General features: G+C 39.8%; 1 protein-coding gene and 1 long non-coding RNA gene across 6 annotated transcripts in view; both read right to left on the bottom strand.

The window, feature by feature from the left end:
* LOC121931194 overlaps positions 1-25,551 on the bottom strand; it is a 972,450-nt gene that overhangs the window by 621,393 nt on the left and 325,506 nt on the right. The window lies entirely within an intron of this gene.
* Positions 1-25,551, bottom strand: part of SHISAL1 (shisa like 1) — a 108,451-nt gene that overhangs the window by 26,587 nt on the left and 56,313 nt on the right. For all 4 annotated transcript variants that reach the window (XM_042468641.1, XM_042468639.1, XM_042468640.1 and 1 more), the window contains one exon: positions 9,092-9,397. In XM_042468641.1, coding sequence (XP_042324575.1) covers positions 9,092-9,397 — 306 coding nt within the window. The remainder of the gene's footprint in view (positions 1-9,091; positions 9,398-25,551) is intronic.

The following is a 25,551-nucleotide window of genomic DNA, read 5'->3' as shown; positions in this document are numbered from 1 at the left end:
AAAATATGTATGCAAAACCCATAAAGAATGACCTCAGATCACCCTGCAAGTTAGTACACTGGAAATATCTTAAATCAGCTAGTAGAGTAAATGTAGCCTTCCTGAGAAAAGTTCTTGATAAGCCCGGCTAGTAAGAATAGTTCATGAAGAATAGTTTCTGTAACAGTTGAGATTGTATTCTATCATGGATAATTGTTTGAGTATTGATATAAAAGTCCAGATAAACATGGCTATATAACTTAAAATAAGATGCCTTACAGATAATATAATGGAACATATTGTAATAATAATAAAAGGGATGCACATATATGTATACATCAGTGAATAATTGTAATAATTATAATATATACCCTAAAAGAGTAACAAAAGAGTCTCTTCCTTCTCATGTAAATATCCTGAAATTCCTATACTTGAAAATGTTTGGTTTAACCACTATTGTAAGATGAGAACTCTGGTGATAAGAAGTTGATAAAGGAGACCCCAAAAAGGACCCAGACAAGTGGCAAGGACTTCCTCAAGCTCTCTGCATGAGGGGTGGGAAACCATGCCTGTTTGAAATTACCAAAGGTGGTTGTGACCGAACATGTGCTTCAAATTTGACAGCAAGAGTACCTCTTTTCTAGCAAAGAAAATTCAGAGAACAGCCTTAACAGCTGCACAAAGTACCAATCACCATGTTTAATGTCACTCCTGTGATGGTGATAACGGTCCATACCCAATCAGCACATCAATACACCAAATTGTATTTGTGATTTCATCCACAATGCACAATCTGTTTTATACATTGCAGAATGGATCCAGACTATCATGGTTTTCATGCTACAGTCAGCCCTCAACTTCCACAGGAGTTAGGCTGTAGGACCCCCACAAGAGTAGAAAAAACATAAATATCTCTACCCCCCCAAACCATCTTTCACACACACACACACACACACACACACACACACACACACACACCTGTACTGGTGGGGCGGGAGGGCCTGGCGACTCACTGACTTGTTCTGAGGAATGGGGTGGAGGGAACAGGATGGAAGGGTGAGTGGAAGGAAAAGGGGGACACCAACCCCATCCCCTTCCCCCTGCATGAGAAAGGGAATATGCGAACCCTCCCTCCTTGCACTTCCCCATCTTATTCCCCTTCTGCTACCTGCCTGCATGAGTGAAAGCACAGCCTTCCTCCACAGACTCCCCCATCTCATTCCCTTCCCCACTCCATACATGTGAGTGAGGCAACACATGTACACTTCCTCTTTCTGTTCCCCATCCCATTCTCTTCCCTCTGCCTGCCCATGTGAATGTGCAAAGGAACATTACCATCACCCTTCTGCTAATCTCCTATCACATCCCCTTTCCCACCCCTGTGTACATGAGCAAGCGGAATGCAAATGCAGCCAGGCCCAGCCATCCTACCAGTTTGATTTCTTCCCAGCAACACCTGTGTTATTGAAGTCCCTGTTAAAAGTGGTGTAGGGCAGCAGTGGAGCTGGTGGCAAATACAGTACACTTGTCCCTTGGTATCCACGGACTTGCCATTCATGGTTTTGATCATTCATGGATGACAAGTCCTTCCTCCCTCCCCTCCTTCTTCCCCTCAGTGCCAGGGCTGCCAGGGCCTGTAATTCATGGGGACTCACTTTCCCAGCAGCACTTGGGGCCCAGCGTGCGCACACCATGCCCCCTTTGCCACAGCCAACTGACTATCGCGCACCCATTGGCTGCGGCAGAGGTGAGCATGGCTCTCCTCCAGCGTCACTGAATTGTTTGGGGAGAGGGAATTTCCTCTGAATACAAAGTTTCCATTCAGGGGAAATTGCCTCTCCCTGGACGATTCAGGGATGCTGGAGGAGAGCTAGTGATTCCCTGAAGTTGAGGAAGTGTACCAGGCTTTCACACACACACCCTCATAGTTTTAGAGGTGATTTACCAATGCTTAAGCGCTGGTCTGATAATCTTCAATGTCTGACTACAACCAATGTATTTTGTGTCCCTAAAATATACAATAAGTTTTGATATTTGAAGAAAGGAAGTACCGAATAAATTTATTACTTCATTTTAAATACACATTTTAAAATGTGTATGCCAGTTTTTAGACACCAAAGATATTCCAAAGCAGTTTACAATCAAACAGAAATAGGCAGCAAGTGGCCTAAATACAAGATCACACTGGTGAATCTATTTCCCCTTCTCTGGCCTACACTCTGTTCTCTGGCTTCAGCCCCCTAGAGAACATTCTGGGGGAAGACAAGGGGCTGTCTTTGGAAGGGAGTCATCACCTATATTTTGACTAGAATCCATAGTTCAACATCAGCAGTGCACTAAATGGATGTTACTTGCAATCAGCAGGCGAGCCAAACGGAAGAAAAATAAACTCTTCTGCTAGATAAATCAACCTTATCAATTAAATATCTGACTAAAGAAGACTGTCTTTGCTACCCTTTAAAAAGTTAGGAGGGGACATATCAGACATTCCTCTGATAGAAGAGTTTTCCAGTGCCATTATCCAGAAAGCCTGTTCTACATAAAACCTAGCAACATTTCAGAGAGGTGGTGGAATACTTAAGTGGAATATGAAGTAGTGCCACCTATCAAGCTACAAGCAGGCAACCAGAATCTTGTAAGTAGAGAGGGTCCTTCAAATATCTTATTATCAAGCTATTTAGTGGGATAAATGTGAATGACAAGAGCACTGAGCTGGTAGAAATGCACTGTGAGTCAATGCAGATCAACAAAGGCACACATTATTTCAGTAACCCCACACAATCTCCATTGTAAAAAATACAACCTGGAGGGAACATAACATACTAGGGCAGAAATAACTTGGAAATAATTGGGCTAGGTTTCTGGACCACAAAAAATAAGAGATGATTGGACATGTTTCGGCAGACTTTTAATCCAGCACTAAGGATGTGCACATGTGAAATGGAACAACCAGATCAGGTAAGCATTGCACAAGTAAACAAAAACATCTGGAATCTTCTAGAGAGCACTTGAAGGCTTCTTCCAAAATGCATTGTTCACCAGCTTCCACTTCTCAAAATAATTTCCATTTTGGTGGCCAAATTTGAGGAGCTATGCTTTTTTCTTTTCTTTAAAAAAACATGCTAGAGGGGTTTGGTGAGGCTTCTTTGGTTTTCTCTTCTCTCTGTTCTGCTGTTTATACATGCTCAGTAACAGATTCCAAAGGCAGCTGCTGTTTATTTTGCCTGTTGTAAGAAGGCACATGTGGCTACAGCTGGATCAGCTGCTAGAGTAGAATTCTGTTATTTCCCTACTCAAGCTTTATTGTATGGTTTACTGCAGACATACTTCTGCAGCCCAACACCAAAAGTTTGTATTTCCTCAGGACTCCTTCACCATCCTCCTAATATTGATGCTGCTGAAAAAGTCTAGATAGACAGGGAAGAAAAGGATGCTGGGGAGGCATAAAAAGATTTTTTAAAAAGAAGCTTCTTTCTCAGAGGCTGATTTTAATAATTGTCGTTGGTATTATTGTAGCCTTATATGTAAGAGTAATTGTACTGCATTGTTTGTATTATCCTGCTTCGATCCTTGGGAGAAGCAGGAAATACAAATAAATCGTATCATCATCATCATCATCATCATCATCATCATCATCTGAGGTATGTCTGTATAAAAAAGGAGCCCCGCACTTACATCTTGGCTCATTTGGGCTATGGAGCTCCCCTAGGTTTAGTTGACAAGCTCAAAAACTTCACTACAATCTTCTCCTCTAGGACCAAAAATCCTCAGAGTAGTGTAGGGCCTTAACTCAGGTCCTGTACAGTTCCCTGCAGCCTTAAACACCTCTCTTTATGTACTTATTTTGCACAGATGGACCCAAGCTGTGAGTAAAGCCCAATGCTTGGGGGAAACAAGAACAGCAGCTGAAAACAGTAGGCAGGATCATAAAGTACAAGCAACCCTACAAGCAGTGAAAGAACTTTTGGGAATCAGTGAGCTTTCTTCTTTGATAGTTCTCTGAGAAGGCTGAGTTGTGTCTGAACTGAGCTGAAGGGAGTTTGCCCAACATTAATGCTACACTACACATACGGGATATTTATTATTCCACTTTCAAGAGGCGGAGTGGAGGATTTTTAATAGAGAAAAAAGATGGCTTCCTCTCAACCTGTATAATCACTGTAAAATATGCAAGTTTTTATTGTTGAACAATATGGTATACTCAATTTTCCGTTTTCTTTTCATTCACATAAAACCCCAGCTCTGTGGAACAGCCCTTTTAGAGTTTCGGAATGTTACTTTTTATCTTTTGATAGAACTCAAATAACTCACAACATATCCCTTGCACTGTGTGTGTGTGTCATTCTAGCAGGTCAGAGGAGAATGCTGGAGATGGCCTCCAGTTTACACACCTTGCATGCCTGGTTAATTCAACAAGTCCAAGTCAAGTTCTACAAATGGAAGAAGAAGATCTTGTTCTTTGACTCAGGCAGTCATTGGCCCCCTCTCTATATGCATAGTTAGGCAAGAGACTGAGCTTGCATAATGACAGATGATGGAACTTGTAGGAGGGGAGTAAACATTGAAACATTTTCTTATATTTGCTATGAGAAAGTTTCTGAACACACTGACACATTCCACTTCAAAAACGATCAATGTTTTGATATTTATCACATTTTAGAATTTTGTAGTGAAAGCCCTGTTTACATTAAAAACGTCTCTCATCCTCTTTTTGTGCAAAAACAAAGACCTGTTTGCATAAAACCTTCTTTTGACATCTTCATTTTGTGGATCACCTTGAATCCCAAGAGGAGAAAAAGATAGGGTGTTAAATAAATAAATGCCGGCTTTGAACTTTTTGTGCAAACAAATTTTTCACAAACAGTCCTGGATGTGAGAAATAATCTAAAAATCCTGTAAAAACTGTTGTAATCTCATTAATAACTTTTGAAACAATTTGCTCTTTGATGTGCAAATGAAATAAGCAAAGATTTACATCTATTTTCAGGAGCTGGAACATGGAGGTTTACATGGAAATGGACAATGGTGTAGGCACAGTATAAGGTATCTCTATGTGTTTTTATGCAAAAGGTCCCAGTTTTGACCATGTGAAGCTTAGCACTCAGCCAGAAACAGCTGCAGTTTAAACTACAAACAAAAATGCAATGCAATGTTTTGGTACTGTGCAGCAAAGAACCTTATCACATCTAGCAGAGACAGCAAGAAAAAAGGAGGGGGAAAAGTAGCTTTAGCTTTCTAGACTGAAACACATTAACACAGGTGTGTCTCATATTCATTTTATTAATATATTTTTTTGTAAAAATAAAAGGAAAACCCTCTCTGTTTCCCATAGAAACAGCATTAATCCCCAGATACAGATTCACAATATTAAAAAAGTAAGTGAAGTTTGTTTCTGGTGTTTTCATTTCCATAGTTTTAAAGACAAGGCCTATTTTTCATTTTTCAATTACTGCATATACTTGACTATAAGTCGACCTCGTGTATACGTCAAAAGCAAGTTTTGTAGCCAAAATTATGGATTTTGATATGATCCGTGGATAAGTCGAGGGTGAAACTTAGGAACATGTGACAAAGGATATAAAGAACAAAGCAACAAATGATGCCAAAGAACACCATAATTTTCTCAGCCAGGCTTTCAAAAAGGCCAGAAGTATAGCAGCAATGGAGGGAGCAGAGGGGACTAGTGCTTCTTTTAGGTTCTCCCAGGATGGACTAAACTCTCACCGTTCACTACTCAGAAAAGGGAATAGTTTCCATTTTGATAAGAGTTAAAGTACAGTACATACACTGACCCAAAGTCAACACAGGGTTTTTTGGGGTGAATTTTTTGACTAATATTTTTAGACTTATACATGAGTATATACAACAGTGTACAGCAAACACAATACAGCATTTCAGGACAAAGGTTTCTGTTTGGATTCATCTCTAACCAATAATACATTTAAAAAATAATCTTATAGAAGTCACGTAAAATTAGAGATGGGCAAATGCTCTTGTGCCTGCATCAGCAAGGCTAATAAAATTAAGCCACATGACTTCCTCCCAAAATCAGAAACAAACTATTGCTAACAGATTGTATAAAGCTGCCTGCGGAAAACAGCATATCAAATGGGGAGTAGTTTATTTCCCAGGGAAGTAAGATTTCAGTATCATTATTTGTTACATATTAATTTTGGGGAGATAATGGGTATTTCATGATGTTACTTTTATGTTTACAGCTTTTTTGGAAAGTGTGTGGAAAAAGTGGCATCTTAGAGATTGGATTTTGGAGTCTATACTTAGCTGGGATATATAGTTCACTACAATTGATGAAGATATATCAAAACAGCTTCAAAAAACCTCTGGAGGAAGTCATCTTTTCCACGCTATTTTCCCACTATCATTGCTTTCCATTTACTTTTGACAGTATCTACAATCAGTATGCTGTACTGCTGCAACCATCTAAGTGGGGACCATTATCTATGACTTGTGGAAACAAAGCTTGGAATTGGAGCTCTGAAGATCAGATAAAGTAGTAATCTACCATTTGTGGAACCTTTTGCCAACCTCCACTAATAGAACCTTTTTCACTGCAGCAGAGGTTTGGACCTAGTTTGGGATACACTGCTCTCTATAGCACTTTGGATGTATATTTATTGCTTTTCAGAATTACTACAATGTGGCTACTGTATATAAACAATTTATTATTAGTTATAGTTTTGAGCAGCGATGTCCAAATTCTGGTCCTGCAGGTGTTTTGGACTTCAGCTCCCAGAAGCCTCAGCCATTGTGGCTAATGGTCTGGGATTTTGGGAGCTGATGACCATAACACCTGGTAGGCCAGAGTTTGGACATCACTGGTTTAGAGTGATGCTTTTATTCCTTGGAAACATTTAGTCTTTGACATATCGAAGTTCAGTGCATTGTCCATTTCTCCCTTCTACTTTTTCCTTTGTTGTTTGTGAAACCCTCATGTTGTGTTTTTACTGTTGAACTCCTTCAAGTCATCTCTGATTTATGGGGATTCTATCCTAGGATTTTCTTCAGAGGAGGTTTGCTATTGTTTTCCTCTTAATCTGAGAGAGTGTGACTTGCTCAAGGGCACACAGTGGATTTCCATGGGAGGTTATTCAAAGCATTTCATCATATTGGCTCTCCACTTGCTGAACTGTAGGCGGGATACAGACTGCCCAAAAAGGGCAGTCTGCCGCTGCCTCCATTTCCGCTGGTGGGAAGCCTCAGCTGCCAAACGGCGAGGCTTCCCGCTAGCGGAAAAAGAACCTGCAAAAAGTGGGTTCCTTTTGCGTCGCGCTTGCAATGCCTGAGTGTGCAAATGGTGCACTCGTGACATCGCAAGTGCGATGGGACATGCAGATGCTATGCGTCCATCATGTCAAAATGGTGGTGCCCGTGTGTACAGGGCGTCGCCATTTTGACACCCCCGTCACGTGCTAGGGGTGAGGCCGGTATGGATGGTGCGTCCTCGGCCAACCCCTAACACGTGATGGGGGCGGTGCAAAGGCCCATCTAAATTGGGCCATAGTAAGAAAAAAAGATACTTGCATCTGTATCTCATTGGAATGTAAAATCTGAAGTGTTGCAGCAATAAAGTAAACCATAGTGCCATAACAATTCTTTTTCTAAGAAAAAGTATTTGGTGTTTGCTGCACTTGCTGGGTGTATTTGTATATAAGCATGTTCTTTCCCAAATGTTATTATTCCACAGCTGTTTAGACGGTTGCTTTGGAGATTAACAATTACATGCTGTGCAAAACTTCAGTGCCACAGACAAGTGCTTGAGAAGGTTTTGATACAGGAATGCAGGTCATTGGGTTTAAAATCATGAAAAGCAGAGCTGGGAGGAGAGAGAAGATAGACAACCACACTTTTCATTTAGTTTATGTGTTCATTCACCCACTGTAACATATGCTAACATTTCAGTAGGTGAACTCACTGAAGTACAACTTCTAAGTCATTCCCACATGGATGCTCCTGATCTCTAATTAGGATTGCTATCCACTTCTAACTGTTTTATATGACTAACATTTAGTGTTTACACGTTCTTTAAACCCTGGAAACAGATTAATTGTTTGATACACATTCCAAAAAACTTTCTTCAACTAGAGACAGTCACTAGCACATGGAATTAATGTATTAACTGGGTGCACCAGAACCAGGCACCATGCTGCCAGACATTCAGACAGAGCATATAAGATTATCTCAGTTTTTCAGCTCCTCTGCGAACAGACAGTACTCATTTGTCGGTGGGGAAAATAAAAATGTCATTGTTTTTTCTGAGGACACTGATCATGTTAAGTATCTCAGCATTGTTTTGATCAGTGAGTCCATTGCAGAATTCATACTACACCTTTTAAAATGTACTTTGCCTACTGCTATGTTAGGCCTCTGCTCCTTTTGTCTTCTCAAAATGAAACTCAAAACCGAGAAGGAGTATATCAGAAGAGCTTGGAAAATGTACTTTTGAATTACAAGTCTCATAATTCCCCATTTGTAATGAACACTGGGCATGCCACTGGGGGATTCTGGGTGTTGCAGTCCAAAATGTAGCTTTCAAAAGCACTGCAAATCAGTTATGTAAAGCTATCACCAGTTTGGCTGATATGGTCTGCATCTCTATTTTCACAATGGCTACCTGAAATCTAACTGTTATTTATCTGGATATTGTCACTTAGCAGCATAATGACATTACGACAGATGTGCATTTTTGACAAGGTGGACTCCACTCATTGTTGCACACTGCATACATTTTAGTACATTTTAGTACCAACTGAAGGCCTCATGTTATCTGTTTAAAAGGGCAGACAGTAGTAGAGTGTAGATCCAAATCACTGTTGCACATTAAGTATTTACAGTGCATTTAATTATATAATAGACTTTCTATGCAAAACCATCACTTCCACCTGAAATAGTACAGTCACCTCTATCTTGGAATTCTATCAACTTTTCCTTCAGAATGCAGAGATCTAGCGTAAGCCACTGAATTATTGAGGTTTGCATTCTCTTTCTCATTACAGACACCAAGTGTTTTAAAATAACCAAAACTTTCCACTCATTGTCAGAAATGAGTCAGTATTACAACATTTGAAAAGGCACTGTGGGCTAAAAAACTTACCAGGCAGTTGAACTTGGAAAAGACATCAGCGGTGGATTTAAAGCTTCTCCTTTTAACGCATGTACTGCCTGCGATGTTTGAGGTGTAGGCTGAGGTTGAGCCTGAGTCTGTACTTGTCTTGGGTCCTGAGAAGGTTTAATCCACCGGCTTGGTTCCGGTTTCATCCATTTCCCCTGGATTCCCCAACTTGCTAGGTATAGTTTGCAAATATCGTAGTTCATTGAGGAGTAATACAAAAGGTCCAGTACCAGCAAGACCACAACAAAAAAGCCATAGATCCACACTCCTAGCAATGCACTGTAATTACTGCGAAGAGAAATGACAAAATAAATGTTAACCATGAGCAATGACTTGTTGCCATTGTCTTCAACCAATAAATATTTTAAAATACATATTCTGATGGTCTATTTGCCAGTTGTTAACTATTTTTACTTATTACACTTTTACATCTCTAAAAGCATGAATAATATGAATAATATATGTACATACTTAGGGTCATTAATTTTTCATCATTATATCCTAACTCCATTCAAAATACCTATAATAATGGTACAGTTCATCATGAAAGTTATTTATTACCTATGAGTCAGGCAAAAATACACACTTCCTTTGCAGGAGTGTTTTAGTATTAGGGATGTGCAATAAGAATTGCTACAAAATCCTGCAAGAACAGTGTACCTAGGAACGTTGTATGATAGAGGAAAAATGGAGATGCCTAAATGTTGATACTAGTTTCTCACATCTAAGGCTTCTGCTGTTGTTGTGTGCCTTCAAGCCATTCCTGGCTTATGGTGACCCTCAGGTGACCCAATCATGGGGTTTTCTGGGATGGAGAGTACTTTATATACTCATGTATAAGTCTAGAAATTTTAGTAAAAAATTGACCCAAAAAACCTAGGTCGATTTATCCATGGGTCAATGTAAATACTACTTTAACACACACACACACACACACTCTCTCTCTCTCTCTCTCTCTCACACACACACACGAACTATCCCCTTTCTGTGAACAGAGTGATAAAAGGCGAGAGCTTTGTCCATCCTGGGAGCACCAAAAAGAAGCATGGATGCCCTCTACTCTCTCTCATCCATCCATCCATCCTTTAGGATAAGCACAAACAATTATGCCTGCCAGAATTTTCTAAGTTCTTTGGCATCATTTTCCTTTGCATCATCCTTAACATCCTTTGTTATATGCCACTATGTTTTACCCTCAACTTATTTATGGATCATATCAAAATCCATAATTTTGGCCCCATAACCTGCCCTTGACTTATACATGAGATCGACTTATGGTTGAGTATATACACAGTATGTGACTTGTCAAAAGTCACCCAGTGGTGATCTTTCCATGCCCAAAGGGAGAATTGAATGCTGGCCTCCAGAGTCGCACTCCAACACTCAAACACCTAGACCATGTTAGCTCTAAGGGCTATTCTACACTGATGAAAAGATGGCCTCACTTCACAACTGCCATAAGGCAGGCATGCAATGTTCTTGGCCATTCGCAGCCATGCCATAGTGTTGTGTTTCTTTTTAATCTCTGTATTCTTCCCCTCACTCCAACCCACCAGCAGTATTTTCTTTGCTTTAATTTCAGTGAATGGAGAGCATGCATTACCTCTACCCCCATCTTTCAGTCACTTTTCATGCAGAGATCTGCAATGTATGACTGGAGAGTATGTTTGAGAGCCAGTGTGGCGTAGTGGTTTGAGTGTTGGACTACAACTCTAGAGACCAGGCTTTGATTCCCAGCTTGGCTATGAAATCCAGTGGGTGACCTTGGGCAAGGCACAAGCTCTCACCCTTAGGGGAAAGCAATGGCAAGCTTCCTCTGAACAAACCTTGCAAAGAAAACTCCATGATAAGTTTGTTTTAGGGTCACCATAGGTTGGAAGCGACTTGAAGGCACACAACAACAAATGGGCATTTCAGTCTTATCTGTACCAACTGTGTGTCAATGTCATACCTACACACAGTTCTTTCTGAAATCCAAATTGTATAACTAGTCCAAAAGGGTACATCTGTGAACCTGGTTCACTCCATCAAGTTCTGCCTGTTACTGTGGAACTAGTAAAAATACCAAGCTTTGTTTGGGTTCAAATTCACTCTCTTTCCACCAGTATTATAGCCAGTAGTATTTGTTCAATACTTATTGAGCCACACATGTTTTGCTTGGGTTGGAAACTAGAGTGGTGTAGTTTGGTTGGAATACAAATTCCTAGCTTGAAGAACTTTGTAAATTGTTTTGTGATGATAGATTCCCCCCCCCCTTTTGAGACCTTAAGAAGTGTGAATATTGTGACGTATTGAAGCCACCCATAACTTTTCAAGCTCGGCATTTAAGCATGCAATTGCTCAGTCCAATAAGTACTGCACCATATGATTCCGCCAACTGTGTAGTTCAGCTCTAAGAAAAAACACAGGTACTGCCAAATTATTCCCTCTGGTCTTGCTTTCAGGCTGTTGAGTGCTGCATCTTTAAATGGAGGACCAACTTAATGGAACACAGTGTGCTGTAAACAAAAACAGTATGAAATGTGTGTGTGCATGTGGGGCGGATGGGTTTGGGAGTCACTGAATCAGCCTGAAAACTAAATGCCTTTTTGTTTCTGTCAATGCTTTTGCAAAACCTATTATACAATTATGTTCACAGTCTGCTTCACTTACAGAATACCTCACTGTCCAGAATGTCTTGCATATTACATTTGAATGCCTCAAATTTCTCTTGGAGCATATTATATGTAAATTTTATTTCTCCAACAAGCATGGAAAACAAAAGACAAAAAGAAGATTTTTGGGGGGCATTTTAAAAAACTCTAAAGAGAGCTCCTAAGTGATTTCCCTTCTTTCCAAGTGTAATGGTTTGATACTCACCTGACGAGCTGCATCACACTACTCCATTGTTGTACAGTAGTGGATGTGATACCACTAACATAGTGCAGATTTTAATTAAGACCACCATATGTTTTACACTATGGAAAGTATATTGCAGCTGAGATTTGCTTAATTGTTGTGTGAACTCTCTTACTCTAAGGGAGCCAGAAAGGAATTGGAGAGTCCTCTTCAGGGACTGCTATGCTCCATCACCTGCAGTTAGAGACTAGAGTTGCCCAAAGCCCTAATTAGCTGTGCTTAAATTAGCTGTTTAAGAGGAAAATTTGCCACACAGTCATCTGCCCATCAGAGTGGGACTTTCAGAATGGCACTGCTCATGTCATTCTAAGCTGGAAGGGTGGCAACATGACAACTAACACATTTATGACTTGGTGAACTTTCAGTGATTACACAGCCACAGACTAACAATTCTAAAACCTTTTATAAGCAAAACTGCCAACAGAAATTCCAAAGGAGTTGTCATAAAAACAAGACTCATAAACCTGTAGGACAAGACTAATGCTCCTGAACACCAACCTTTTACTGGGAACTGTTTTGATGTCACCACTGACAAAGCAGAAACCACACCACTATATACTAAATAAAATTCATAGCTTTTACAGTTAAAGCATTTATAATACTTTATGTCTTTCATTTTTGTAAATATTTCATTTTGTAAATATTGTAATCTTCCACATTACAGCTGGGGACTTGAGGCAGAGTGAAAGTGATTTACCAAAGGCTACCAGTCAGTTTGTGCCCAAGGAGCAATTGTAAGTATAGCGGGTGCGCAGACCATTGGTTCTCCAATTATGTACCATTAGTTGTGAAATGTGTACTGCAGATTGGAAGCACAGGGTAGTAAACAAATACAAAACCCCATTCAAAGAGAACAAAATAAAACAAAATTCAATGAATACAATATTTTAAATGACCAATGCTATCCCAGTGCCAGCATTCAGCCGCAGATTTACATTTGAACATCTCCCTGTTTCTTTGAAGTATTCTTAGTTAAAATTAAACCTTTGGAGGTGGGTCCTCAGGCATCCCCAGTTCTTCAGTGTATGAGAATGAACTTAGTAGAGTCTCTAGCCAGTAACATTTTCCTCTTTTTCACACCCTGGTATAGCAAAAGGAAGAATGGTGGGGAACTGACATCAGTCTGGCATGTAAAACAGCAGCATATCAAATATGTAAATGAGAGAAAGGGGTTTTAAAAAACCTTTTGAGATTGAATAATAGGTAGAATGATAGAATTACAAAGTTGGAAGGGTTGCCCTCCAGGGTAAGAAATCCCTTGCTAGTGTAAGAATTCCACATCTTTAGTATTCTTCACAGATGGTCATCCAATCTCTGCCTTAAAACTTCAAAGAAAGAAGAAAATTTATTCTTTATTTTGAGTGATTTGAAGTAGGGAATCAAAGAAATTAAGAAAAAACTAATGGCAAAGATAGAACTGATTCTGCTGAAATTACCTTTTTAAAAAACCCTACAAGTTTTTAGCATCCGAATTGAATGGTGTGAAAATGGGAATGCTATCCAGATCAGGCCACTCACAGAAAACCCCTTCTCAGTGAACTAGAGCTTGTTAAAGTTACATATAGAATTATAATTTCCAGAAGCCAGCAGTCAACATTGGCAGTGATCATGCAGGCTAAGGGATTCTGTGAGATGTAGTAAGTAAAGTAATATTTCCATGTTCTACAGCAAATCAATGTGGGCCTCCAGTGTTTGGGAAGGATACTAGAAGGATGCTTCCAATATCAGTTTGAAAGTCTTTACATGTTTTCTATATTTTTAGAAATCACATCCCTTGTGGAAGAATAAGGACGTGGCGACACAAACATTAGCACCTCTCACAATTGCATCATCTGTCTCTCTGTATATATTGTTCTGGAGGCATTCAGTTCAGTTCATTAAAACCATTTAGCGAAAAATGAACACTATTTTAAAACAACATTTTATTAGATGGGGCCATATGTAGGATCTCCATCTGTTCCTTAAAAACAACATCTGCTTCTGACAATTACAAAAAAAGGGGGGGTAAAAGAAACAAAGAGCGCTTTAGCTTAATTTAAATATAACAGCTATTAATTTACTTTTGTTGAAAAAATATTTTATTTAAATCAGAAGATAAAAAAAGGTACATCTTTGAAACTGTTTCAAAGTTCTGCCTTTTATTGTGGAACTAATAAAAATATCTAGCTTTGTCTGGGTTCAAATTCACTCTCTTTCCACCAGTATTATAACCAGTAGTATTTCTTCAATACTTATTGAGCCACACATGTTTTGCTTGGGTCGGAAACTACAATTCTTTCCCACCCTCAACTTACAAACTTGCCTTTTCTCCTCTGGTCCTCCTCCTCTGCACTATGTTTTAATATCATAGTATTGAACTGGTTATTTTGGAAGCATTGAACAAATTCACAAACACCATCTTGATGGTTTCTATAGGAAAAGTTGTGTTGTGTGCTGAGTTATGGTGACTATAAGGTAAGCCTGTCACAGGATTTTCTTGGTGACTTTGTTCAGCAGGGGTCTCCCTTGCTTTCCTCTGAGGCTGATAGAGTGTGACTTGTCCAAGTCACCCAGTGTGCAATTAGATAGACACATATTTCTGCCATCACATTGGCATTACCAGTGTTGGTGGGAGAGAATAATTTCTGTTTCCCCTCAACCATTACTGCAGTTGTAGCTCTGTTATATTTTACCATAGAGCCAGTGGAACCCATGCACATGTAAGAGAAAATGAATTCAAGTCCATGATAAGTAAATGCATGTCAGGTAGCTGGTTATAAATATAGACTATGTAGGATGTATTTGTCAAGAGAGAATATGCCAGTATACACACTGCTGTCTAATCTGATACATCAGCAGTCCTACTGCATTAGTTGGTAACATTCATGCACATGAAACTTAAGCCTCTTTATTTGTTATGGATAAGTATGCATAGCAGCACTTATTTCTTGTAAATTGGTAATGCCAGGAAAAATTACAAATTTTTCTTGCCCTTGATGAAAAAGTGTATCTTGAATTAAAAAAGATTTGCCACATTTCTTACACAGAAAACAGTGCCTTCTGCACAAAAGACACTGTTTCTCTCTCTCTCTGGCTTTGCTTCACGAACGAAGATTCAGGAAGGACTCATCCCGCGCTTTGTACAAGTGCGTTGCTGACTAAAAAGGCCAATTCGGGATAAACAGGTCCGGTTTGCTTCTGCACAAAAGACACTGTTTACTGAACAAAGAAAGCCACATTGTTTTATACACATTAAACATTTCTGTGCTAATGAATTTTTCTTTGCAAACAAGGTCCCAAAATGCAAACAATCATTAAAACATGCAAAATGCTTGTAATCTCAGCCAATGGGGAATTAGAGAATCTTTGGAAATTCTTGGTTTTTACATGCACAGAGTAAATGAGAGTTTACATTCTCAACATAATTTATGACAGATTTGTAGTTCAGATTCACTTTGCAAAACAACAACAACAAAAAAATGCAGAGGGACAGAACTGAGTACTTGAAAAACAGCCTGAAATTTTGAAACAAATCACATTTTTCAATTGAATTTTCACCATTCTCATAACTGTAGTTCATTCTGAAGAACCCCATATTTTCAGTATATATTACAATTTAGGTTCTTTTCCATATCAGCAACGATATTGTAAAGCATGGAATGCTGACTTCGGAACACTGTGTAGATCTCTGGAAACTACACTTTTTGATTTTTTTTTAATTTAAAAAGCATTTGATGATGATCCGTGAATTAATAGCACTTCGAAGTCCACTGATTACAAAGGGTTAAGATATTTGGCCATGACTCCAACCAATGCAAAGTAAAGACTATTCATGAACAAGAAAACACCTCCCTTCCTTCTTTATACTATAAAGAATTTAAATAACATCCAAACAATGATATCTTTATTGGGCCAACCAAAATACACAGTACAGATGTTCAGATGCTGTGGCAATGGAGATAGCAACAAAATAGACAAACTAGGTAGTCCAAGGGGGGGGGGGAATGGAGTGAAAGGGGAGCATGCTTGTACCTTGCTAGTGTCTTAATGGGCGAACCTCTGCTCTGATGCCCTGTCCTGGTGGAGGGCTGCATATGTGACTGTGTGAAGGATCAAGGGGATGGCCATCCAATGCGATGGCAGGCACTGGTGGTTTGTTCCTCTGATAGTGTGCAGGGATAGTGGGGGGGGGAGTAAAAAGAGTACTCAGTGGTGCAGCTTGATGGAGGCTCAAAGTGGCTTCAGAAAAAGCAGCTTCAAGCCACTTTTTCTTGCCCGTCTGCTTTGCCCCTAGACTTATAAACCATGCCCTATAAGGAACGCCTTAGGGAGCTGGGGATGTTTAGCCTGGAGAAGAGAAGGTTAAGAGGTGATATGATAGACCCGTTTAAATGTCAGGAACTTCCTGACAGTAAGGGCTGTTTGACAGTGGAACACACTCCCTCAGAGAGTAGTGGAGTCTCCTTCCTTGGAGGTCTTTAAGCGGAGGCTGGATGGCCATCTGTCGGGGATGCTTTGATTGAGAGTTCCTGCATGGTAGGGGGTTGGACTGGATGGCCCTTGTAGTCTCTTCCAACTCTACGATTCTATGATTCTAAGCTTACCTCAAAGTAGACAAGCACAGGATTGTACTCTTAATCTTTAAAAATTCACAGAGAGAGAGAGAGAGAGAGAGAGAGAGAGAGAGAGCCAGTGTGCTCACAAAATGCCCAAATGCAAAGCCCATGAAGAATTCAAATGAATAATTCATCAAAATTTGATGGCCTTAACCATAAAACACTTTTAAAATGAAGTGTAACTTCTATAATATTGAAACATAAAAAGAGAAAGTGGAATGAATTCAATTTGCTGGTAAGGTGCTTTAATTGTCATTAGCACATTAAACACTAAGCATTTATGTGCATTAATTACTCCATAATTGCATGAAACCTACAAGCTAGTGAAGTACCTCTTTCCATACTTAAGACATGAGAAAAATCTACAGCAAAAGACTAATCATGATGCTGAATGTCATCAGCTAAGGGAATAAATTTTCTGGTTGGTTTCCCTTGACTAAATTGGAAAGAGTGTTAAAGCACTTTTAAGCCACTGGGAGAATTGGACATGAATGTCCATCTCTTTGTAATAGGAAAAGACTGTGTGGTGTCCACCTTTCCTATTCTTGAATCCCAGTCACTGCACAGTTGTAATTGCTTCCTCCTGTGGAATGTAAACCACCTGCCCACAGAAGAAGATATCATATGTTCACTGGTTGGGGTGGGCAGTTCTCTTATTTCTGTGCCAAGTCCAACTGGACCATTCACTCATTCTCAAATTGGGCTGAATATGGAGGAATCCATATAGGTTACCACTAGTTGAATGTGTGTGCTTCTCCCAGGAAAGATCAAGAGTATACTCTGAAATAAATTCAGATTGAGTGTTTCCTCAGGAGATCGGATTTTAGACATACCACGCAAAAGAATGGCTGAGCGGGTGACTATACTTGGCTACATTCTCCCAATGAAATGAAACAGACACAAAGTAATTAACTTTGGTTGGATAGATAAGTGGTGGCAGGTGTTGCACAAATATATAATATACGTATTATAATTAACAGGTACAGCTAGCTTATAATGAACAGGTTCTAAACTGGGCAAACATTTGCTTGATTTGCACTAATTCGGCCTAAATGTATACTGCATATATAAGAAGGGCTGATATATATATGTTTCCTTGTTGTTAACTGTTGTTAAGTCAACCTCGACCTCAGGATACCCCATAAATGAGAGAACTCCAAGACACCCTGTCATCAATAGCCCTGCTCAGGTCTTGCAAACTCAGGGCTATGGCTACCTTGATTGAGTCTATCCACGTTTAATGTAGTCTTCTTAGTTTCTTCCTGCCTTCTACCTCAGCAAGCATTATTGTCTTTTGTTTTTTTGTGTGGTTTTTTTGGGCTAGGTGGCCATGTTCTAGAAGAGTTGTCTTCTAGAACATGGCCACATTTTTGTCTTCTCACAATGAAGCTAAAGTCTAGTTTTGTCCTCTTGGCTTCTAGGGAGAGTTCAGACTTGATTTCCTCTAGGGCCTATTTATTTGTCCTTTTACCATTCCAGAGTACTCACAGAACTCTCCTCCAGCACCACATTTTAAATGAGTTGATTTTCTTCCTATCAGCTTCTTTCACTGTCTAGCTTTCACAAGAACACATAGAGAATGGAAATACAATGGCATGGACCATCCTAATTTTAGTATTTAGTGATATATCTTGACACTTCAAGATCTTGTCTAGTTCCTTGATAGCTGCCCTTCCAAGCCCTTATCTTCTTTTGATTTCTTGACTTGGACTATTTCAAGGTTTTCATCATCTCCTTTAAATTTATGTAAATCATCTGTGGTAATTACAGTTGGCTCTCTATATCCATCGATTCCTTGCCCATGGAGTCAACCATTCACAGTTTAAAAATATTTTAAAATATATATAAATTCAAAAACCTTGATTTTCCATTTTATATAAGGGACACCATATTACTGTGCCATTGTATTTAATGGGATTTGAGCATCAACCAATTTTGGTATCCATGAGGGGTCCTGAAACCAAACCCCAGCAGATACCAAAGGTCCTCTGTATTTGTTTCTTAATGTTCAACTGTAAACCTGCCTTTGCATTTTTTCCTTGACCTTCCTCAGTAATCCTTCCAAGTGTTTGTTATTTGTTGCTAGTAGTATGGTGCCATCTGCATATCTTAAATTATTGATGTTCCTTCCTCCAATTTTCACACCTCCTTCTTCTGAGTCTAATTCTGCTTTATGTATGATATATTCAGCATATGTTAAACTGTGACCTGCTGATCCCACCGATTCTTTGTATCTATGCTACAGTGGCAATTGGATTTAGGCCCATAACAGAAGTAAAAAAGAATAAATTATGCAAGGTAAAAAAAAAGAAAGGAAGAAAAGATTACAGAGGGGTTGTTAATTTGCACAATTCAGACTTTCATTTCCTCCCTGCACATAATGTGAAGATGCTGTGTAAAAGGCCTGCTACTCAGTGATCTCAATGGCTGCTACAAATGATATTTATAAAACAATTTCCACTGGTTCCACAGCAGAATGTTAGATACTTGTTCAATTTTTGATAACATATTTGTAACTCCTAAATTTCCCATTTGCATTTGCTGAGTCTTTATAGGAAACCACTCAGAGTCATGGGCTTTCCAAGCAGATAATGATCACCAATTAGCAGATACTAATCCTCGTTTGCATTAGTCTTCCAGCCTGAGGCCGGCCATCAGCACAGAACAATACACATGCAAATCACTCCTGCATTCCCAGGCTCACACAGTATATATACCCACTTTTTTCCAGGCAAGCATTCTCTGAAGATGCCAGCCACACATGCTGGAGAAACGTCAGGAAGAAACTCTTCTAGAACATGGCCACATAGCCCGAAAAACCCACAAAAAACTATGGATGCCAGTCATGAAAGCCGACTATAATTAAAACTGTTGGCTTTATTCAGAAAATGGAAACTGGCAAATATTGACTGGCTCTGTAGATTCATCAGCCCAGTGACATTTACTGTTTGTTTTCTGAAAAGATGAATATATATGAGGGAACAGGGAATGGAACAGTCAGGTTCCTAGTCACATCTATCAACATTATCCATGTTTATTTCATTAGCCTAACCTTAGTGACATTAGTAGCAAATGGGGTTTAGAGCCTTCATTACTAGTTACAGAATTATATCTCAAAAAAGCTGCCAGTCTTTCAAAATGTTATTTCTACTTTTGCATCACATTTCACATGGAGTTAATTTAGGGCAACACTGGTTGCGAGCAATTCACCTTTAAAAAGAAATAATGCCAAGAGAGTAATATATCCCCAGGGCTATTTAGAAGAGCAAGGATCAAAATGCAGGGAATTCTAGGACAGCTCAATTTCGTTATAGAATTGATCTAAGACCATAGAATGATATCACTTTCCTCAGAGATCACTGAAGCCTCTCATTTCAAAATCACAAACTTGAAAGGGGAAAAATGAATTGCATCCAAGAGTCCTATGACTTTCATCTTAGATAGAATGCCAAACATTCTTGAAATTTGTCTGTCAGTATACATTGTGTATATGTGTGCATACACACACACACACACACACACACACACACACACACACTTTTCTGTTTACTGCCTCTGTCTTTTGTAGCCTGACAGCTAGATTAATTCATACGTACAAGTTTCAGCATCCACTAATGTGACACACATGCATGTCTGCACTTAATTGAGATAAATTTTAGCAAATAATCCCAGCTGCCAACAGCCAACTTCAGTGTTCAACAGTTGTGTGATAAGCTTGTTGTGTGCCTTCAAGTCATTCCTGGCATGCCAATCCTAAAGTGAACATATCACAGGGTTTTCTTTGCAACATTTGTTCTGATGAGATTTACCATTTTCTTCCTCTGAGGATGAGGGAATATGACTTGCCCAAGATCATCCAGTGGGCTTTCACAAATGAGTAGAGATTTGAGCCTTGGTCTCACAGAGTCCTAATCCAGCACTCAAAGTAGTACAGCATGCTGGTTCTTCAATTTTAGGCCTAAAAACACCTTCTTCTTTCAGTGATCTATGCATTCTATAAAGTCATGTGCTTACACAGTTATTATATAATGCTTACATGGTGCTATATTCACCAATGCCCTTGTTCACCATTAACATAGTTTTCATAATTACAGCCCTTGGAACAGAAAGCAAGTTGCACACATTTTATAGCAGGGAATCTTTGCTCCTTTACATGCTTTGGACATCTCAGCCAGCATGACCAATGGTAAAGAATTATGGAGCTTGTAGCCTAAAACATCCGGCGGTTCGAAGGTTTCCCACTTCTATTCTACAAAATAACTACTGTTCGCACAGGCAAAGGAAAAAGTTAAGAGGTTAGGCTGGTGCCAAGTATACACAGATTTTACAACAGAAAGATTTGCAAATGTACAGCCAAACGTACATATGAATATTTTGCTCTTTTGCAGATAATCCATAATGATGTGAAAAAGGGTTTTCAACACAGTGAAGCAAACAAATAATAAAAAAACAGCTACAATGGAACAAGCCTTTACTCTCACAACCAAATTTTAACAATAGAGGATTAAAATTCCATGGAAGGGGAAAAAAGCAGAGAAGGTAGTGTGGTAGCAAAAAGGGGGAAGGAGCAATAGTACATGTTGTGTGTGCCTTCAAGTTGTTTCCGACTTATGAAGGCCCTAAGGCAAACTTATCAAAGGTTTTTCTGAGGTTGAGAGTATGTGACTCACCGAAGGTAATCTAGCAGATTTCCATAGCCAAGTGAGGAACTGAACCTTGGTCTCCAGCATCCTAGTCCTACCCTCAAACCACTGCACCAGGCTGGTTCTGTTTCCTACAGAAATTTTCACTGCCACCTTTCTTGAATGATATATTTCATTTGCAAGCACTCTACACTGAGGATTGACAGAGGGTTATCAATGCACAGTTCATTGCAGGCAGCACAAAAATATTTTCAGATAAAATAAATAAGGGCTGGCATCTTATTCAATATGCACGAGCTTGTAATCCTAACACCACATCTTGTAACATTTGGAATTCACTTTTATGGTAATTAATGACCAAATATAATACACACACCCCAAACCATTTTCTCAAGGCAACCAGCATTCCAGCTGAACATTTTCCAAGGTGGAGATTAAGGCCATGGGAAATAATGGACCCGAACAGACAGGTCAAAATAAAGCTTCTTCAGGTCACTTTGGAGGTATACTGTTTAAATGATGCATGCATCCTAAGAGGCCGGAAGCCATGCCAAAGCCACACTCCAGTCCTAAGAACTGCAGCGCAGCTTTGGCACAGCTTCTGGCCTCTTACGATGCATGTGTCATTTAAACAGCACACTTCCAAAGTGACCCGAAGCAGCTTTATTTTGCCCTGTCTGTTCGGGCCCAATGTCTGCAGTACTCTTCCAGTTTCAGGACATGCAAGAGAACCAGTTCTGACAAGAACCTAAGGGATATTTAAATGTGCCCCATAACAGAACTTCTCTTGTTTATGCTCCAATTTCCAAATATGTAGTGCTTCAAAAACTCTTTGATTGGGGTACTTGCTGGCTTAGGAGATAGAATTTTTGGGGAGCGGGGTGAGGTAGCATTGACCGAAATAACTATGTCTGATGATGATGAAGGATCTTGGCCAAAGCTTCTAAAGCCCCACTGATGGCCTTTTGTCTAGCTTCTGGAAGAGCATCTGATGCTTGCTTGTTGTTGGGATTTTTGTAAATAGTGCTGCACTCCATGGTCTTCCTTACATCCTTAAGTATATGTACATCCTTAGTATAATGGACAACAGATTAAGACATCTTGAGTCAGCAATCTTAACTGGAAAATTCTATGCACATTAATGGACTGCAGATTAAAAATAAAAAGTAGATCATCATGGAAGACTTGCCTCAGTCTTGCTTTAAGCCTTCTCTTCCTGCTAATAAGGACAAGCTCAGTTTCCTGGTACATAGCAATTATGGAGGTTGTTTAGCTGGAACACCTGAAGTATAAATTATGCTTAATAAAGCACAATCAGTTTGTTCTTACAGTGAAAAGACCTCCTCCCCAGCTCCTCGTTCAATTTCGTTTAGAAAGATGTAATTACAGACTGAAAATAAGCCAGCAAATTGATAACTCACATCATGTCTGAAATAATAATAAACTATGTGTGCAGTTATTATGACCAAATCATGTTTTGTGCAAGAAAGGAGAGGGAAATAAGCAGGGTGTAATATTCTCCAGAAAATTCTCCCCCAATTTTCATTTTGCTCTTATCTGCTACTCTACCCTTCGATAGGAGCAGTTTTGATGCAATTTTGTGAAAAAAGAAAAGAATTCCTCTTAATTCTAGCTATGTGCACCAAATCAATCAAGTATCATCAGGCCACCCCAATGATATAGCACTGAAGGTGGGGAAAGCTACTTTTAGAACAACTCCCAGAATCTCTCAGCCAACACAAACAGGTTGTAGTCCAAAAATTCCACATGGAACCGTGTAGCAGTTATGATCAGCCCTGTGATATCTCAGAACTACAAATGAATGAAGGCAATGCTTTCTTCAAACTCTGGCTCTTCTGAAAAACTCCTTTCCAATATGCCTGCATATATGCCCACCCTCCAGGAGATGCTCTACTTTCCCTGTAGGCATAAACATTATATTTTCATCTATGGAAAGGGAAGTCAAAGGATATACTTAGGGTCACTATATGACTGAAGGTGATCATCCCTGCTCTTAAATGCAGCAGCTCTTTCAGCTTCTGTTTTTGGTAAACTGGCGTGATCAAATATTAATTTCATCACACCAGTTTCAATATTGTTTCATATTTCCCATTTCTTCAAGCAGTGAGAGATTCTAGAGTCTATTGTGTTCTCCGGAAGTCAGAGAAGGTTTATGGTGTTTTAGTAACATTTGTTTATTTACAGATATCCAACTATAGCATAACTGGAGGCAAGCAGCATTCCATTCCCATGAGCCAGTCAATCTGTTGCTATCTCAGATCAAATCACCAGAGAGGAACAATCTTCCCTCTCAGGAGCTTCTGGCAAACCTTTCTGTTGCAAAATATCATCTATTGTTACAGAGACCTTTCTCTATCTCTCTTCAAAAGGTGAGGAAGGCATCACTGAATATCTGGCAAACATTAGCTTGCATTAAAAATACCCCCATGGCTATGCTACATAATTAGCATGCAATCTCTCTCAGAAAGAAAATTGTCTAGTCACTAACTGTTTCTCTATAAATTACAAACTAGGAGGAACAGAGAAGGCCTGACTAGTAATGGTTGCAGATTTTTTCAACCCCAGTACTCCAGATATTACTGGACTACAACTCTCATTCTGTCTTGGCCAAGATGGTCAAATGTGATGGAAGTATAGTCCTACAACATCTGAGAACCTAAAATGGGGGAAAATGTCCTAAGGCCCTGCAGTTCCCACTTACAGATAATTTGGTTTCTGAACCAAATTGATGAAATGGTTCAGCAACAGAGCATGGTTCACACTACATTTGTGCTGATCGAAGCTGCTCCCCCCCCCCCGGTCAAGCCAGCGGCAGAGGTTCCCTCCCTATGCCTGATGCTTCACCCATGGTGGGGGCGATACATGCAGTAGGGGCCATCTGGGCCAGGCACCAGGCAGGAGGGAGCGAGGGAAGGGTGGCTAGTGGCTGGAAAGCCCATGCTGGATCCCTCCTGTCCTTTCTCCTGGAACGGGATCCATGGCAGGTCTCCCGGCAGGAGTTGAGGCAAGGCAGGTACATTGGCTTTCCTCATACGGTAGCAACCTCCTCCTCCTCCTCTTCTTCCGACTCTCCTTTTGCCCTGCTCTTGCCGAGTGGTTTCTGGAGGAGGATGCCAGCTTGAGGCTATTTGTGGGCAGCATCCATTTCACAACACTCCGATAAAAAGACCCACCATGACATTTTAATACTGTGCACTAAAATCAGGCAAATTTAAAGCTAATTTGTATTAGTAGTCATTTCCAACTCATGGTGACCCTAAGGAAATCTATCACAGGGTTTTCTTGCCAAGATTTGTTCAGAAGGGGTTTGCCTTTGCCTTTCTCTGAGGTTGAAAGAATGTGATTTGCCAGTGCATTTCTATGGCCAAGTAGGGATTCAAACCACTACACCAGGGGTAGGCAACCTGCGGCCCGCGGGCCGGATGCGGCCCGGCAAGGCCTTGGGACCGGCCCCAGCCTGGTCCTGCCGCCGATTGCCACCGGGGCCTTTGGGGGGCAATTGTCTATAGAAGCCTCAGAAACATGTATTTATATTAACATTTTTTAAAAAAAATCAGCAAATTTTTTCACGTGTCCTCCATTTTTTTAAAAAAAGTGTCTTCTATTTGAAAATTTTGTCCTACATTTGTCCTGGTTTATTTATATATTTAAATTTTTAAAAAAATATTTAATTATTTATTTTTTGGCTTCGGCCCCCCAGTTATCTGAGGGACAGCAACCCGGCCCCCGGCTCAAAAAGGTTGCCTACCCCTGCACTACACCATGCTGGCTCTATTTAATACGAATAGATGTATTACACTGTAGAGGAAAGTTTTTTGTACAGCAGGGAAGAGTTCTTAATAAGCTTTAAAAGATTTAATCAGACTTTTAATTAAGAGTTTTGTAGACTAGAAGAGCAAGGATTTCCTTTTGAAGGGAAAAAGAAACATACAGGATATTCCTTTCACTATGGATATTACCAGAGATAGGCAGCATTAGAAGGTGATGTGGCTCCCCTTCCTACTATTATAAACTGTACTTTATTTGAACTCACACAGTTCTTCAGTCACCAATTAAAGATGTTATAGTCTAAAAGAAAGGTTTCCCAAGCTCTGTCTTGCCATTTAGTGGTATAGTTTCTGAGGATTTTAGGTCAAAGGTGAGAAAAGTGTGGCCCATGGAGTGCACACAGCCACTAGACCCACTTTTATGGCCCCTGAAGCCATTGGTACCACAAAGCCCCCTAACAGCTTCAACCCCAAGCACTCCAAAGCTGCTTTGTGTCCATGTGGGAGAAATGCTGAAA

This window comes from Sceloporus undulatus, chromosome 5, assembly GCF_019175285.1.
Source record: "Sceloporus undulatus isolate JIND9_A2432 ecotype Alabama chromosome 5, SceUnd_v1.1, whole genome shotgun sequence".
NCBI classification, from domain to species: Eukaryota; Metazoa; Chordata; class Lepidosauria; order Squamata; family Phrynosomatidae; genus Sceloporus; species Sceloporus undulatus.
The sequence above is the reverse complement of the archived record's forward strand: the minus strand, read 5'-3'. Positions and strand labels throughout refer to the sequence as shown.